The 17738-nt window shown below is 35.5% G+C and overlaps 1 protein-coding gene across 1 annotated transcript in view; it reads right to left on the bottom strand.

The window, feature by feature from the left end:
• The window catches only part of LOC113229099 (C-type mannose receptor 2-like), a 16171-nt gene extending 3637 nt beyond the window's left edge, over positions 1-12534 (bottom strand). Inside the window, exons 1-4 of the mRNA XM_026462592.1 lie at positions 12457-12534; positions 9941-10075; positions 3288-3428; positions 2532-2729 (exon numbers count right to left, since the gene is read on the bottom strand). Of these exons, the coding sequence (XP_026318377.1) occupies positions 2532-2729; positions 3288-3428; positions 9941-10075; positions 12457-12499 (517 nt within the window). The 5' untranslated portion in view covers positions 12500-12534. The remainder of the gene's footprint in view (positions 1-2531; positions 2730-3287; positions 3429-9940; positions 10076-12456) is intronic.
• Between the last annotated feature and the right edge of the window lie 5204 nt (positions 12535-17738).

Raw genomic sequence — 17738 nt, 5'->3', positions numbered from 1 at the left:
CGCGACGGAATCTGAAACATATATAGGATACAAGCGGAGAGAGGCGATACAAAAAGGTGAGATGACGGTGTAAGGAGGTCACACCGTCACACATGTATATAAGTGTATTTCGTTTAACTAAGGTAAACGATTCCTTTATGTGGAACTGTATACGTTTTCACAATAAGATTCCGGAGCATATATTAAGGTTATCATTTCCTAAGTTTAAAACTTACATTAAAAGAATTTTAATTGAAAAATCGCATTACAAAATTGAAGAGTATGTTTTAGATAAAGAAGTATGGTAAGACAACAAGAGTCTAGATTCCACGCAATTATAATTCAAAGTGTATTCCATAGCATTTAATTTTAATATTATGAATATCCACAACATAAGGGTGGAATCCCAGCCTATGCCTGATCCCCCGATGGTGGAAAGGGAAAGGCGGAATTGCTTCGTGCAATTCCCCCGCACTCTCCGTGATACATCCTGTAGAATACCGATAAGAAGGCAACTTTACGGCGGTGTTCAAGGCTCTACAGCTTCGCCTCTTCTAATTCTGAGTCACCTATAAGCCTCTTGGTACGTTTGTCGATTGAATCCAAGGTGGCCAGTTGGTAAGTAGCAGAGTCACCCCATAGGTAGCAGCAGACCGGACTTATGCTTGGTACAGCTTAAGCAATTGTCCCGGTGCGAAGTAACGCCTCACCCTGGAAAGGACGACAAGCTTTTTGGCTGCATTTTTGGCCATGGATTGTGTGTATCTGCCGAAGTTCAAATTGGACGACAGGTCCATTTCAACTAGCTGGAGACAGTCGGCTATCGGTACCAGTACCAGTTTCGGTCCTTGACCTGCTCAAGAGTAAACTCGTTTGGCTCCGGGAATCTAAATGCTAAAACTTTTAAACAGTTGACCATGTTGTTGTTGTAGCAAATCCGTTTATAGTACGAAATCGTTTTGTAGCAAATTGCAAGATTACGTTTACGTGTTGGCTCGAAGTACAAAAGATATTTTCGATGAAAATGGAACCAAGTTTTTTTTAAAAGCAAACCCCAGGTTGATTTTTTATTGGAAATAGAGGTTTTATGGCTCAATGTATATCGCGACGGAACGGAATGGAAGCGAATTTTTATAACGATATTGTGCATAGCATAATGAACTTTATTGTCAGTTGTGTAACGTACAAACTAGATACAAGCCGTACGTGGAATTCTCGCATATGCTCGATATATATTAAGCCTTATACCCGTGACTGTCTTCATCGTAATAAATATCGTGCTCTTATCACACAAAGGTTAATTCTGGGTTTAACTCATGAAACGTTACATAATATTAGTTTAATAAACAACTTTTGGTCATTGACCAGTTTCGATTACTCGCTACGATACCATCTCTACATAAACTTCTCTCGGATTTTTAACCGACTTCAAAAAAGGTGGAGGTTCTCATTTAGACTGTATGATTTTTTTTGTATGTGTGTTACGCGATAAGTAACATTTGTGAACCGATTTTCATGATTTTTTTGTTGGAAAGAGGGTACCTCCATAGTGGTGTCATTTAATTTTGAAGAAAATCATTCACCTCTAAGCGTGGCTGTTCACACATGAAGACTCATTTTTATAAATAGCGCCTAAATTTTATTATAAGGAGCAATTATTTTAATGGTTGATTTTATTATTCTCCAATTCAAGGCATTTTTCTCTCTCAATATACTTTGAGTAGTGAAAACCTATTTTTGTTATCTCCTGTGTCAAGTCCCGTATATCCGAATCCGGGTTTGCGCACTTTCCGGTAACCGATTTCAATAAAACTTGGTAATTATATGTAATTCCACGTACTTTTGAGGTCGACAAGACAAGACAAGACAAGAAGTAACGCACACACTCACACTCAACATCGTCGGTTTTTTAGTACTCTGTACTGACATTATATTTTATACAGTTGGGTCAGAATTTGTTTTTTATTGCCACCTTACTTATCTTACGTACGTAAGGCGAAGTATTTGAACGCGAACCTAGATTTTAGGATATGAGGTGTGCGGGGCCGCCCGCGTGTCCCCCAATCCACGCGCAAAAAATATTATGATTAAATAAGAACAGGCAGAGTAAATTTGAGACAGATTTAACGTTGACAAGCACGCGATGGCGATTGATGGGGCAGCGGGTGGTGTGGTGTGTCATTAAATCGCTGGGTAATTTTCAAGTTTTGGAATAAACGTGAATTTAATAACTGTAGGGTTGTAGAATTTAGCAAGTTCTCTGTAGTACTTTAAGAGAAATATGTCATCTCCTATATAAAATTTATGTGCCAAGTTACATATCTCATTCTTAAAAATAATTTGCTTTAGTCTTCTATTGTGGCCTGAGTTCGGGATTTTATATGATCGGATAAAGTACAGCCTATCCTATAATAAATTAGCACATTCTTTGGACTATATCCTGAGGTGTATCGTATATTTTTTGTAAGACCGTTATTTAATATATATACCTGAAACATTTGATCTAGCAAAACTTCTTGGAATAAAAATCTGCAGCATAAAATATTACTAACCAGAATCAATAGTTCCACATTCACTGATGTTATGAATCTCCTTATTATTCTTTCTGTAGCATATGAAAGGATACAGATGCTTGCATTCTACGATGTTAATGGTGCCTGAAGGTAACAGAACTGTGCAGGGGTACGTTGCCATTTGAGGACATGTCTGTGAATTCGTTAACTCTACGGGCATCTCCGACAGGGGAGTACCTGCAATACAATATTATGTGTAGTATTATTCTTTCTAATACTTTTGTAACAATCCATAATGCGGGAATTTTAAACCTGATTCCCGAGTCATTTATAATAATTATATCATTTACGTCAATATCATATTAATTTTATTAATCAAAGACTTTGGATGTCTACGTCATGAAACTAACCCACCAGATAGCATCGTCTGGCTGTCTGATTGCAAATAGCATTTGCTAACTTCCAATGAAGGTATACAAAAACGCCAGTGATGAAGAAATTCATAGAAACGAACGCTTTTTATTTTACATCACGTTGACCTTAACTAAGCATAGGGGTTTATTCCCAGTAGTCCCATGTAATCAGTTCCACATGGAACCCAAAAGTTCCATGCATGGAACTAGTGGGAATAAATTTAATGTTTTTATCTTTGTTGTTATTAATTCCATACGTAGAGAGATTCCTAAAGCTGCAAATCACGGTTTGTTTTAACATTATTTCTCAATAGGTCAGGTTTAATAGAAAGTGTACAGCTTTCACCCAAGATGATGCTCTAATGATGTGAAAAATTATTACCATCGATAGAGGTATAATCTCCATGGGAGAACCAAGCATTAACACCGGTGTAGACGCCACAGTTGACGCCACGGGCCTGCCCGATGATGTCCACCATAGCTTGCAACATTTGGTCATTGGATGGAGACGCGAGGTCCGCACCTGTGGAAGAAAAATGACGATTTTTGTGGTGAAATTGTTAATTAGTGTGGTAGATGGCGTAGTGGTTTATGTATATTTAAACAATCGCTTTGAAAATCTTGGAAACCGCCTGATCGTTAAAAGCCATTTTTTCCTTTCGTTTGTTCTTCAATTTTTTTGGAGGAATTTGGGTATAACAATACCCAGTATAATCTGGATATAATCATTTGTCATCAAGTGCTCCAATCTAGGGCTTTACCATGAACTTTTATTACGATTCAGTTTAGGATCTAAAATAAATCATTGTTAGACAGCGCTACATGAAGTGTATATCACCATCCCGCTTTTTTGACGTTACTGTTGTACTGAACTGTAATAAGAGTTCATGGTAAGGCCCCAGTAATACGTTTGTTAACACTCAGTGAACTACCCTCAATATGTCCAGTAAATGTGATAGCTGTAACAAAAATATAACTAAATCTAGACCAGGGCTAGAATGCAATCGATATGAAAAAATAGTGCATTTGAGTAATCAATGTAGTGGTCTCACAAATAAACAGCTCACTGCTTTAAGTGCCACAGAAAACTAGGAATGGACTTGCCAAGACTGTCAAAATACCTCGTCGAAACATCGCTCCATCATCATACCAGACGATGAAGAGGAATACAAAAGCAGCGCTGAATCACCTAACATACAGGTTGATCTCAAAAAACTTCTGAGGGATATATCAAAAGAGGTGGAAAAAGCCATTAAAAAAGAAATGAAAGACATAACTCAATCTATCCAGTATCACTCAGATAAGATTTACGAACTCATCAAAACTATAGAATCCTTACAAAGAAATAATAGCATATTACAGAAAAGAACCACAGAACTCACAAATAAGAATAATCACTTGGAAGTAAGAGTAGGTGCATTAGAACAGCGTATACAAGATATAGAGCAGCAGAAACTACGCAAGTGTCTTGAAATACATAATTTACCTTTAAGTGAAAATGAAAACATTATTGAAATTGTGGGCAATATGGTCAGGAAACTCAGACAAAATGTTGAATACATCAAGCAAGCTAAACGTCTACCTGGCAGAGGTAACCGACCGGGACCAGTGTAAATTGAACTTAACAATGAGGAGAACCAAACATCTTGGACAACTGCAGCAAAATCAAAAAGTTTGGAAATCACTGGCTCCAGCATTGTCCCAGGGGCTCATCCTTCTAAGTCTAGTGACACTATATTCATATGCGAAGCTTTAACACCCTATAATAAACAGCTACTGTGGCACGCAAAACAAGAATTGAAAACCATATACAAATATATCTGGGTCAAGAAAGGAATATTACGTGTGAGGAAGGAAGGAGACAACCAGAAGCCTAGTGTTATACGGTCTTTGGAAGATATCAAGAGACTTAAAACTTCACCAATAATTCGTAAGTTACTTAAAATTAATGTGGGTACTCTGTTTCTTATATTTTCTTTTGTTTTTTTTTTTGCCTAAATGGATTTTACCTCAGATGATATATTGCAAATAAAAGACTGTAATGATTTGAAAACATTTGTAAACAATATTCCTGACCGTATTAATCTACTGTGCATACATATGAACATAAGGTCAATCATTAAAAACTTTGATGCTCTGGAACAATGTATCCATCCGTCCTCTCGAGCTGTCGATGTCATAATGTTAACGGAAGTTAATATTACTTACTCTCTTTGTGGTTTATATCAGTTACAAGGGTATAAATATGTATGCAGAACTACGGAGGAATCGAAAAGATGGTGGTGTAATTATTTATATAAAAAATGAACACCAATTTGTCACTAATCACCAAAAAACACAACATTTTGAATGCTTATTAGGAAAATTAACCACTCCATCAAGTTATTCCGCGGTTCTGTGATGCATACATCGCCCTCCGGGTCAAACAAAACACTTGTTTGCTAAGGAACTAGATACCCTGTTGACAAAGGTTGGTAGACAACATGATATGTATCTACTAGGTGATATAAAGATTAATTTACAGGTCCATAGTCCTGTAATACATGAATACAACACCACTATGCACAATCACGGCTTAGTTTGCGGGATCACCGAATATACTCGCATAGAAATTGCGAATAATAAACTTAGTAAATCTTGTATAGACCACATTTACGCACGATCCCGCTCACTAGGCTTGTACACGGCGCCACTAGGGACTGCAATGGCCGACCACCAAGCCATCGCACTAGGTACAGTCAATAGTGTGCCGTCCACACGGGTGGATTTTGGATATATTACTTCTTTTGATTACAACTTGCTATCAAATAATTTAAAACAAATAGATTTGCAACTAGTTAAAAAAATTCTGTCCGAATAAAATATATTCAATTATAGTAGATAATATACAAAAATGTCATGAAAAATCAAGTTATCATAAAAATAGCGAAAAATAAAAATAGAATAAGTAATAAATGGATTAACCCTAGAATTATAAAAGCACGTGAGTACAGAGATAAATTATTTATAAAATGGATTAAGGATACAAGTAATATATACAACGCAAATAAATCAATTATTAAAGCTAAAAATAATAAAATACGAGACAAAGTATGGAATCATAGAAACAACCCAAGAGCACTATGGCAAATACTAAATGACATTACGGGTAGAGCAAAAACTATAGCTGATACTGTTATATTAAACGCATTTCTGAAAAATAATAATTCTACTATAGATATAGCTAACAAGTTCGCCGATTGTTTTGAATCTAATATAAAAAATATTGTTCCGAAGTGTAACATAAAGCTTGTAGATAAGAGTATTTTTGCATCTAGCGTTAACGTGAGTTGCAGGTATCAGCAAATTTCTGCTGGGACTGTTCTTAAACAAATAAGATCACTAAATAATAGAAAGGCGCCGGGTATTGATGGAATAAGACCACAAGATTTAAAAGTAATTGACGCAGAAATTGCAGAAGTAATAACTCATTTAATCAATACGTCAATAAAGCAGGGTAAATACCCAAATGAACTTAAGACCGGAATAGTTAGACCGATTTATAAAAAAGGAAGAAATGATGAATGCGACAAACACCGACCAACAACTATTCTTTCCACTGTAGATAAAATAGTGGAAAAAGCTGTATCTAAACAAATTCATAGTTTTTATAAAAAAAACAACGTTATTACTGACAAACAATATGGATTCCAGAGCGGAAAAAGTACCACATAATTGCTGTTAAATTTACCGACAGTGTTAACAAGCATCTTGATAACAGGGAACACGTTCTAGTGGTATTTATTGATTATAGTAAAGCTTTCGATACACTAAAACACGATATACTTATTGACAAGCTAAACGAATTTGGTATAAGGGGTCCACTTAGTGCATGGTGTCAAGAATACCTCGATATAAGTCATATGTTGTGAAAGTATCCGATGACATCAACAGACGGGTTAAGGTATTAGATAGTACAGCACAAGGATTCGTGCTTGGCCCATTACACTATATTAATTATGTAAGTGACGCAGTCAACCCACTAAACAACTGTGAAATATATCAATTTGCAGATGATACATGTATCTTAGCTGCTAACAAAGTCCTAGACATTGCCTTATCTCATTTGCAAAGAGATTTCACCCCTTGTCAAAGTGCTCTCATGATGCGGGTCTTGTGCTTAATAGTAATAAAACAAAAATTATGCACATAAGTTCTAGCCAAAACCGAAAAAAATATAATTTATAAAAACTTATTGCGCGTAATCACAAGTGTCTTCACACTGAACAGCGAAATTGCTCTTGTAGTCCGATTGAACTCGTTTGTAAGCAAAAGTATCTAGGTTTAATAATAGATGACAGATTTCAATGGTCAATCCATTTTAAATGGTCAGGCATGTTAGTTATGTATGTGACAAATTACGAGCAATAATGGCCAAATTGAGTATAGTAAAATACAAAATTCCTTACATCACACTTTTAAGTTTGTATAAGGCTCTAGGAGAAACGACAATACATTATGCTCTTAGTTCCTATGGTAGAACTTGCAAAACGCATCTCGATCCTATATATAGACTGCAGGTAAGAACCGTGAGAGCTATAGTAACATCTAAAACTGTAACGTTACCTTAAAGTTTCCATGTTTTAACAATCTTTACGGGAAACAACAACTAAAGTATCAAATACCAAAACTTATAAACGACCTGAATCTAACTCTCAAACAAAAAATTAATAAAATAAACATTAAAAATGAGTTAAAGAAGCGTTTCTTAAATTTATTACAAAAATATCATATACATAATTATAGTTTATATACACACATGTGAATGTGTATATATGAATTGTATTATAAATTATATGTTATGTGTATGTGAATGTACGTGTGTATGGTATACATATGATATTATTAAGAGCTCTCATGCCAAAAAAGTTTTGACGTTGGCTCCGCCCAAATTTGTGAAACAAATATAAGCCTGAAGTTCGCGTGACATGCGACAGGAGATGTTGAATTTTGCGCATTAAAAGTACCAAATTCGTTTTAGCGGAATAACTCTAAAACTAAAGGGATTAAAAAAAAATCCGTAGGGACAGTTGTCGATCATGCATAAATATAATTAATTATCAAATTTTTGTCCTAATAACCTGTTTTTCGAGGATAAATCGAAAAAATGTGAAAATTAGAGGTCATTTCGTGATTTTTATCTATCGAGGAAACTTTATTGTTTTATGTTTCTGGTTAATGTCTATGCTTGAATATATCGTATAGTTACTCATACAATATTTCATTTTTAACTTTAAAGTGGATATACTCCTCTAAAATCAAATCGAAGATTAGGAATTTTTCCTTTGCTCCCTCTTAATAAAAATGTACTATTGAATCAAGTGTAAGAAACCCACCCGTGTGTCTGCACAATTTAGCCATAATAATAGGGGTTAAAGTATGAAATTGCCGATTTGTACTGAAAATCTAAATTGTTTATTTTTTAAATTTTTAACAAATTTATTTAATCAAAATAGTTGCCATTATTATCTATACATTGCTGCCATCTAATGGGAAGGTTATTAATGCCTTTGCGATAGAACTCCGACGATCTAGACTGCACAAACTGTGTGAAAGCATTTTGTACTGCCTCCTGGGAAGAAAACTTCTTGTCACGTAGATAATTGTCCAAATCACGAAAAAAATGGTAGTCCGTTGGAGCAAGGTCTGGTGAATACGGAGGATGACGAATGGTTTCTAACTGCAGTTCCTGAAGGGTCAAAATGGTTTCTCGTGCTTTGTGAGGTCTCGCGTTGTCGTGGAGCAATAATGGTGAAGATCGATTCATGAGTCGGGGCTGTTTTACTGCTAGTTTTGTCAACATGGTTCGGAGTTCGGCACAATAGACATCTGCCGTTATTGCTTGACCAGATCGGAGAAAACTATAGTGAATAACACCATGCTGAGACCACCAAACAGTTACCAGGTTACCAATAAACTACCTTAAAAAGGTAATTTATTGGTAAGTTTTGCTTTAGGACACTGTTGTGGCATTTGACCTGGGGTCAGCCATTGCATTTTTCTTTTCCGGTTATCATAAAGAATACACTTTTCATCACATGTTACAATTCGATCCAATATTCCTTCATTTCTGTACCGGTTCAACAAGGCAACACAAGTTTCAACACGCGTTTCTTTCTGCAGATCAGTCAAATCATGAGGCACCCATTTTTCGTATTTTTTTATTTTATTGATTTGACGCAAGTGAGTCAATATTGTGGGTAAGGTAACGTTAAACCATGCCGCTAATTCCTGGGTAGTTTGACTAGGATCGGCTTCCACTATCTCTCTTAATTCATCGTTATTCACCTGTGTGGGCGGTCTTCCTCGTGCCTCGTTCTTTAAGTCGAAATTTCCATCACGAAAGCGTTTAAACCAAAATCGCACGGTGCGTTCATTAGTAGACCCCTCTCCAAACGCAGCATTGATATTGCGGGCTGTTTCTGCCGCGTTAGTTCCGCGTCGGAACTCGTATTCAAAAATCACTCGAATTTTCGCAGTATCCATCTTTCTTGTCTAAATTGAATAACAAAAACAATTGAAAGTCGATATTCAAATGTTTCAAATTAAAAAAAAAAAATCACAGAAACCATTTGAAAAAAGTTTCATTCGAAAACCTCAAACCATGAAGATTCTATGAAAATTCAAAGAACCTATTGCAATAAAACGGCAATTTCATACTTTAACCCCTAATACATGCACTCGCAATCTGTCGGCGTGTCGATCGGCCAGGTCAGGTAGAATTGAATACTGTCATTGTATTTAACCCTACAATTAAATTAACAGTGTTTGCTGAGCGAATACCTTAGATTACGTTATAACTATAATTTAAGTTAAATGTAATTTGTATTTGTACTAAATGACGAGTGGTAGTGTACGGTAAAACCTAAACTGGTTTTCGGGACACTGTACAATTATTATACCTATAGTATGGTTGTTTATAATAAATAAATAAAAAATAAAAAGAACCAATTTTTTGTGTTATATTTTTAAACTTAACGCCACTGACTTGCCTACCTTCGAGCTGGCACCGTGTGCGGGCGTCATTCCAGTTGGTAGGTACCCGGTACAGCTTCAGCCAGCCGTCTATCGCCGCCACGTATTTGTAGTCAGGACGAAACCTTGGAGGTTTTTTTATCAATTCTTCCGCATCTGCAATGATTCTAATTAATTCAATGATCTGTTTCTAACAGGAGGGCGCTCCTTGATGCGAAAGATTGCGCATCTTTATTAGTTTACTTAAAATAAATAATAATAAACAGAATAATTTTTATTATTTAGACTTTACTTATCAATATGATAATTGCAAATGGAGAAGTTTTAATTCTACTGTAAATATTTTTATATTTTTTTGTGTGAACGTTTCGCTTCATCATCATTCAGCCATACGACGCCCACTGCTGGGCATAGGCCTCCCCCAACGATCTCCACAACGATCGGTCCTGCGCTGCCCGCATCCATCGGCTTCCCGCGACCTCCACCAGATCGTCGGTCCACCTGGTGGGGGGCCTACCCACTGAGCGTCGTCCGGTGCGCGGTCGCCATTGAAGAACCTTTCCGCCCCAACGGCTATCGGTTCTCCTAGCTATGTGCCCCGCCCACTGCCACTTCAGCTGAGCAATTCTTCGAGCTATGTCGGTTACCTTAGTTCTCCTACGGATTTCCTCATTTCTGATTCTATCACGTAGGGAAATACCGAGCATCGCTCTCTCCATTGCCCGCTGAGTAACCTTGAGCCTTCTTATGAGGCCCATGTTTTTTTTGTCAGAAACACACACATTAGTAGTATATTATTCAAATTTGAAAATATTTCACCTCTAATGGATGAGAACGAGTGGCAAATTATACTTCGTACAACATCAATGCCGTCCAACAATTTATTTAACTTTTGACAGCTCGAATTCTAATCAATTACTGATATCCCCACGCTTTTACGATTCGATTATTGTACAACATCGATTTTATTTATAAAGAAGTTTGAATCGTGAATGTAAGCGGGTTTAAAAAAGAAGATTGTCCGATTGGGATCGTGATGTCGCGTTTGACAATTTGTGTACTCAAGAATTAATAATTAATGCAAGTGATGATTCCCGTTTATATGGAGAAGTATCCAACGATTCATTATAATAAGCAATACAAATTTATTATAATTATTTATAATATATTTCATTTCAATAAAGTTTATTAGCCAGGTACTAAAATTTATCAACTTGAATAATCTTCGCTACATAATCTCGTTGTTGGCTCGATAAATATCGGAGCTGAAGAGACCGTCGCTTCACTAGTTATGCATTTTGTTGTATATGTTAAAAGTTACATAAATGGTTGGACGGTGTATAGGGGCTGAATCCAGTTTATTGAATTTCACCCTTTCATTAACTGATTTCCATAAAACTTGGCACATAAGTAAGTCAGTCATCAGTGGTCTGATGATGGAAATGGCAGACAGATAAGAGAAATTCCTTAACAGCAGCTACCTTGTATAAGCAAATTCACAACTAAAGACTTGGGCAATTAAGGTAGCATCGAAGGCACGACAGGAAACCGCTTAATACAATTCCCTTTCAATTATTTATTTTCCTTTTCTACAAACAATATAACATGATAGTTCGTTACTGATTAAATCTCGTATAAGAAAACAATTGGCACATACCTCAATAAATTAAATAACCTTTATATACACCCACAGTAAGATTACTTCTGGCCAAAAAATCCGAACACAGACTGAATAAACGTTCTTGTGCAACCCATACCATCAAGCTTCGCCTCACCGTTTTTGGTGGGTTAACAGACTGTCATTTCATTGGTAAGCCGGTGATTGAATTGTTGGCATTTCTTTTAGAAATGGATTTAGACACTTTTAAATGTTATTATTGCTAATTTAATTACAGAAATGATATCAATCAGATATTAATTTAATCGTAATTTTTAAAATGTAATTAATATGAAAACTCCTTTCAATTGTAATAATAATAAGTTCGTATCGTTTACGTACATAAAGTATTGTACACTTGTGTTGGGGCTCGTTTTATTCTTTTGGACGTATTACGCGATACATTTATCGTTAAGTACAGTGAAAGCGGGTAAACAATCTTTTGAGGTATCAGAGGGTCAACAATATCTATGTACAGGCGTTTTGAGGTCGGTTTATAAGAATAAAAAAATTTAATGACCATGCGTTCAACATTCCTATTTGAACTGATCAGTTGCGAGATCGGAACAATACCGGTTCCAGAGGAATTTCGACGTTAAGATTTACTCCAGAGACATATTCTTTCAAAAAATAAATAGCCAATTGCTCTGAATTTGGCTTTCAGAAAATATAAATGTTCCAATGATTCGTTTAAGTTTAATAGATGAGAGTAAATACATTTGAAACCAACTAAGGTGTTCAAGCGAAAAGCGACAGTAGGTTTCAAAAACCGCTAGGGTAGCAGACAAACACGACAGGGACTTCAGTTCTTATTTCTTTTACAATTTAAGCGCAGAAAACAACAAATCTATTTCAAGAATATATAATGAATTTAACTTACCGATAGTAACCATAAAAAACACTAACAAGAACTGTCGCAACATGATTTGTAAAAACGATAACACCGAATACTTGCAAGTAAATGATAGATAATCCTCAGTGAACATCTATTTATACCAGACCTAGTCGAATAACTGATACCAAACGCAAATTCATAATAATTTAACTCCAGTTCTTGCAATTCATTGATGACCTCGGTGGATGAATCAGAAGGTCCCAGGCTTCCCAGTAGACCCGATTTTCGAAATGAACTTTTCAGAATTTGTAATACAAGCGGAAAAGGCAACTTTTTCTAAAATATTTTCTAAATTAAAAATGTGCCTTCTTAAATCAAAATTTTAAACAATAAACAAAAACACGCACTTGATTATTTGAATTTGAGAAACAGGCTCTTGATTATTTGCGTTCTATGTTGCATGAAATAGGGAAATACAAGATAAGGGAAGAGAAGACAAAAGTGAAGAGACGAAAAAACTTATACGACACTAAATTAAAAAACAAGGTACTTTTCGGCCTAGTTCGCGAAATCCGTATGAAAATCCACTTTTTAAAAGTGTAGTTACAAATCCGAGAGCTTTTGAAATAACAGCGTCGCCAGGCGAAGCAAATAGCAATTAATGATCATGAGGCACACCAAGATCCCTTACCTTATCATGTTGTAATTTAATATCTTTCAATGAGTATTTGAAACGCACTAAGTTACTTTTGCGGCTAAAACTGACGACGCTGCACTTAGACGGACTACGGTTAAGTTGGTTATCGATGCAGAAGGTGTCGAGCTTCATAAGGTGTCCTTTAAGCAGGATTACATCAGACACTGAAGAAATCGGTGCTATAATCTTCACATTACCAGACTCTTAGGTAATTCTCACATTACTTCTTTACGATAGCAATCAACTGCCCTCAAACGACTGCTGATCTAACACTGAGCACACAGCATTGTCATAAAAGTTTTAACGTTTATTCGGTGGGGCCGCCAAACGTTGCAAAAGCTTTTATGGTATTTTTTTTTGCATTTCTGGATTTTCCTGCTCAAAATACACCTCATATATTTTTTCAAATTAATTTTATAATTATTCGATATTTCAATGTTTTTTCTACGGAAAAAAAATTCAACAATCGCGCACGAATATTGCATGTACGTATTTGGCGCACAGAGCCACTACTCTTGCATGTATTTAGCAAACTAATTTTATACCTAATACTGTTCGTGAAACTTTAAAAAAAACAATTTACTTAAAGTGTTTCGCCAAACTTTGGAGTTTGCCTATGGTAAGGCATCTTTGTGTACAATTTTGTTACTGGATATTTTCGAGTAATTTCTGTTACTGATCTATTTAGTAAAAGTATTTTGATTTCTAGCAAAAACTGATTTGCATCGTCAATGATGGATAAATTTGTTAGCAAATTCTCAAGTAAAGATTTGGATAAGTAAGGAAGCATTTAAGAGGCGAAAGGAAACAGCTTAATACAATTCACTTACAATCATTTATTTCCTTTTAAGCAAGTAATATACATGATAGTTCGTTACTAAATTACGTAATAAAAAGAAGACAGTTAGTACATACCTGTATAAATTAACAACCTTTATATACGGTACCCACAGTATTCACAATATTACCTCTGGCTAGAAATTTCTAACACAGACTGCATAAATTTTCTATTGTGATTATACCATCAAGCTTCGCCCCACCAACGTTTGGGTGGGTTAACAGACTGTGATTTCATTGGTTAACGCTTTTGGTAGACCGATGCTTGATTGATTGGCATTTCTTTTAGAAAGGGATTTAGATACTTTCAAATGTTATTATTGCTAAACTGAAATACAGAATTGATATCAGGCAGGCATTAATTTAGACGTCCTTTTAAAAAAATATATAATTAATATGAAAAATCTTTCAATTATAATAATAAGTTCGAATCGATTACGTGCTTAAGGTATGACAATAATCGATACAAGTTCTAATTTGTATTCGTTACGCTAACACATCATAGATAAGTGCGCGGGAGAGGCATGCGATGAGTTGTTTTTTCTATCAATAGCTTCGGTTGTTTATAACTATGGTTAAATATAGTACCCGAGATAGTCTGATAAAGAAAAATAATGATATAATTGTTTTCTTTTACAATTTTTCTTAATTTGGATGGTATGAAAAATTAATTTATCTCTAGAACTATTACTTTACTATTACTGGAAAAATTGAAGACTACGCGTTAGATAAAGATGTACGTAAAGACATTGCTCCAGAATCCACACAAATTTGATTCAAAGTGTATTCCATAGGATTTCAGCAGGGAAGTCAGCGTAGTGAACGAGCATTAGCTTAAAGCTTAAATGTGAAGTTTTCAAGTGCAAATTTATTGTACCTATGGAATAAATTATTCTTTGCCTTTTTTTTAATAAATAAATAACGCACACACTCAACATAGCCCCGCACTAGGGAAACCCTGTGTCGCGGGTGCCATGGACACACATATAGACAACCACAAATTACACCCAAACTCACGAGAGAAATAAATGTAGGCCATACAAACATTTCTCCCGGCCCGGGAATCGAACCTGGGACCTCTGCGTGGCAGTCCGGCATGGTAACCGTTCGGCCACGGAGGCAGTTAGACTTTGAGTACACGAGGGGCCATGGTGGCCAGACTCGTCAACAGCATCCCCACGTGAATTGATGTGAGTGAACGGTTCTTCCGCCCAGTCGGAGGCAGACAGCTAGTATAAGGGAGAGACTATCCAGTAACATGTTTGCCGAGAGTAGTAAAAATAAGCAATGACAAGACTCCTTTTCCTTCCTGAGTTTAGATGTAAGTTAATTTATGAATTCCCTGTTTTAATTAAAATTTCATTGAGTACCTACGCATTCAAAGTTGAACTTTATAGGAATGCAAACGAATAATTTCCTAAAAAAAAACTTTGGAAAAATTTCAACATTAAAAGTACAGACCCTTCTTTAACATCTCGCAGACTCCTAGCGATTATTCCATCTTTTGTTAATAAGTAATATTTGTTTGTTTAGTAGAATTTTACATGTAATTAAGAGAATTCATAATTGATTCTTGTTATTAGCAAAATTTATGTTTAGAACGCTCATCTCCTTGAATAAATCACTCACTCACGACGACATAATCTTTCTTTTATTGCATCTTCAGTAAATAACTACTCAACCCTAATTGGTTGGTACCTCGGTAGGTCCAAGAGAATATAATTTTCAGTAAATAAAAAACCATAATAAAATAAAAAGCTAATGGATAAAATTGTATCGCATAATTTGCACTTTAAAAATAGATTACCAATTGTTTACTAGAATAACCATGTAACTATATAATATTCGCATTGATAAATCTTAAATATCCATAGGAAAACAGAGTAAATTTATGTTTAAATGTCAGTTTAAATTAAATATAACATTTTCCACAAATAACAGTGTAAACATTACACGCGAACATCCGACAAAGTCATTTTCACTAGAATACAAATTTGAAAAGGTTTTGTATCCATTTCTGATATCAAAACCTTCGTTTTTTTTATATTTTAATGTTAATACATTATATTTAAGTATATCCAATAACGAAATAGTATGAAACATATAAATAAATAAACAAATAAACAAGTAAATATAAAACGTATACTACATCAATATATACATAATACATATATTGTGAATAAATAATCGTCAAACGTCTTACGGATGGATGACACACATGTTCACATTCCACACAATTACACATTTACAGACGCATATACACATACTTGCACTCGCGCACACTAACACTTAGGTTAATCTGTTTTAGTCTGAAAAGTTAAAAATTACTGTAATTAGGGAAATTTGTATTAGTTGTAACACCAGTTATAGTGGATATTAAGGTAGTCTGTTTCATCATCTTAAAATAATACAAAAGTAAGATTACTGTTAATATTATAGGAGAGCGATGTTTCCTAACACAGGCCCTAACAAGCCTAAATGGAAACATCCGCCCCTGTACTATACCCCTATAAAATGAATGAATAAAACATTTTTATTTTATTTATTTATCTTATTAATTACTTTTTAATCTCTCCTGTAAAGTAATATTTTTTCCTTTACACGTTTATTCGGTGGGGCCGTCGATATGCATCCATAGACAAAGTCATGGACTGGTGACGTATGAAATAATGATAATACATCGAAATTCCCTAACATCATAAAACCCCAGAGGATGTTGAGTTTTTTGGTGTACTTGCGGGAATTTAATTGGTTTATCTCAAGATATGAAGTTCAATAGTTCACGAATAACATGATTGTGGATAAGTATTTATAAATACAGCGTAATATCATCTGACAACAATTTGTTGCAGAACAATGTATATATTTACAACTGTATCTGTCCTGTTTGGAGCAGCTTCATTGGGTAAGAAGTTCTTTTGTTGATGTGATGATGATTACATACAGGCTTTTGTTTATTAAATATATGCCATACAACTTCAACAATTACCTGGTGAAATTATAGGCACATGGGACTTGTCAATTTATGTCTCAGGGTGACGGGCGCAGTGGCTGTGAACGTCATACCCTTGCGATTTAAAGCCCTGAATGAGAGGCGTGTCGCTTACCGTGTTCGTCTGGTCATTTAAATTAAGGAATCTCCTGCATTATGAGCATCAGAGCACCGGAGTTCACTCCGAGGCACTACCTTGAACACCCAGCCAAAAACCAATTATTGTTTATGAAACTGGTTACTTCTCAAGACAATTAGAGCAGGACGAACTTTGTAGAGCATCACAAATGATCCTACCAGGAATTCATCATTAAAACAGAAAAAAATTGTTCTAAAACTTTAGACAATACGCAATATTTCTCGATTTCCAATGCTCTATCTGTATAATAAAAAAAAGTTTTATTTTGTCAACGACATCAATCTATAGACAAGAACATTCACATTCACATTCCGGCCAGGGCGAGGTACAGAGTCTAATCATATGTGTTTCATGCACTATGCAAGCACAGCCTTAGACAGACGGGTAGGTGGTCAGGTGGATGTAGCGTACTTGGATTTTCGTAAAGCTTTCGACACGGTCAATAACGACATATTGCTGACAAAGTTAGCGTCCGCTGGATTCAGCACAGCGTTGCTTAAATTTTTTTCTAATTACCTAAGAGATCGGAAACAGTACGTGAACTATGAGAGGCACACATCGGAAGCGTTTTTGACACCGTCAGGGGCAAGTCAGGGCAGTAATTTGGGTCCACTGGAGTTCATTCTTATGGTCAACGACTTGCCAAAAGTGGTGAAAAATTC

Source organism: Hyposmocoma kahamanoa, unplaced genomic scaffold, assembly GCF_003589595.1.
Source record: "Hyposmocoma kahamanoa isolate Upper Pololo Valley unplaced genomic scaffold, ASM358959v1 277, whole genome shotgun sequence".
Taxonomy (NCBI): Eukaryota; Metazoa; Arthropoda; class Insecta; order Lepidoptera; family Cosmopterigidae; genus Hyposmocoma; species Hyposmocoma kahamanoa.
Note: the sequence above shows the minus strand (reverse complement) of the source record. Positions and strands in the feature narration are given on the sequence as shown.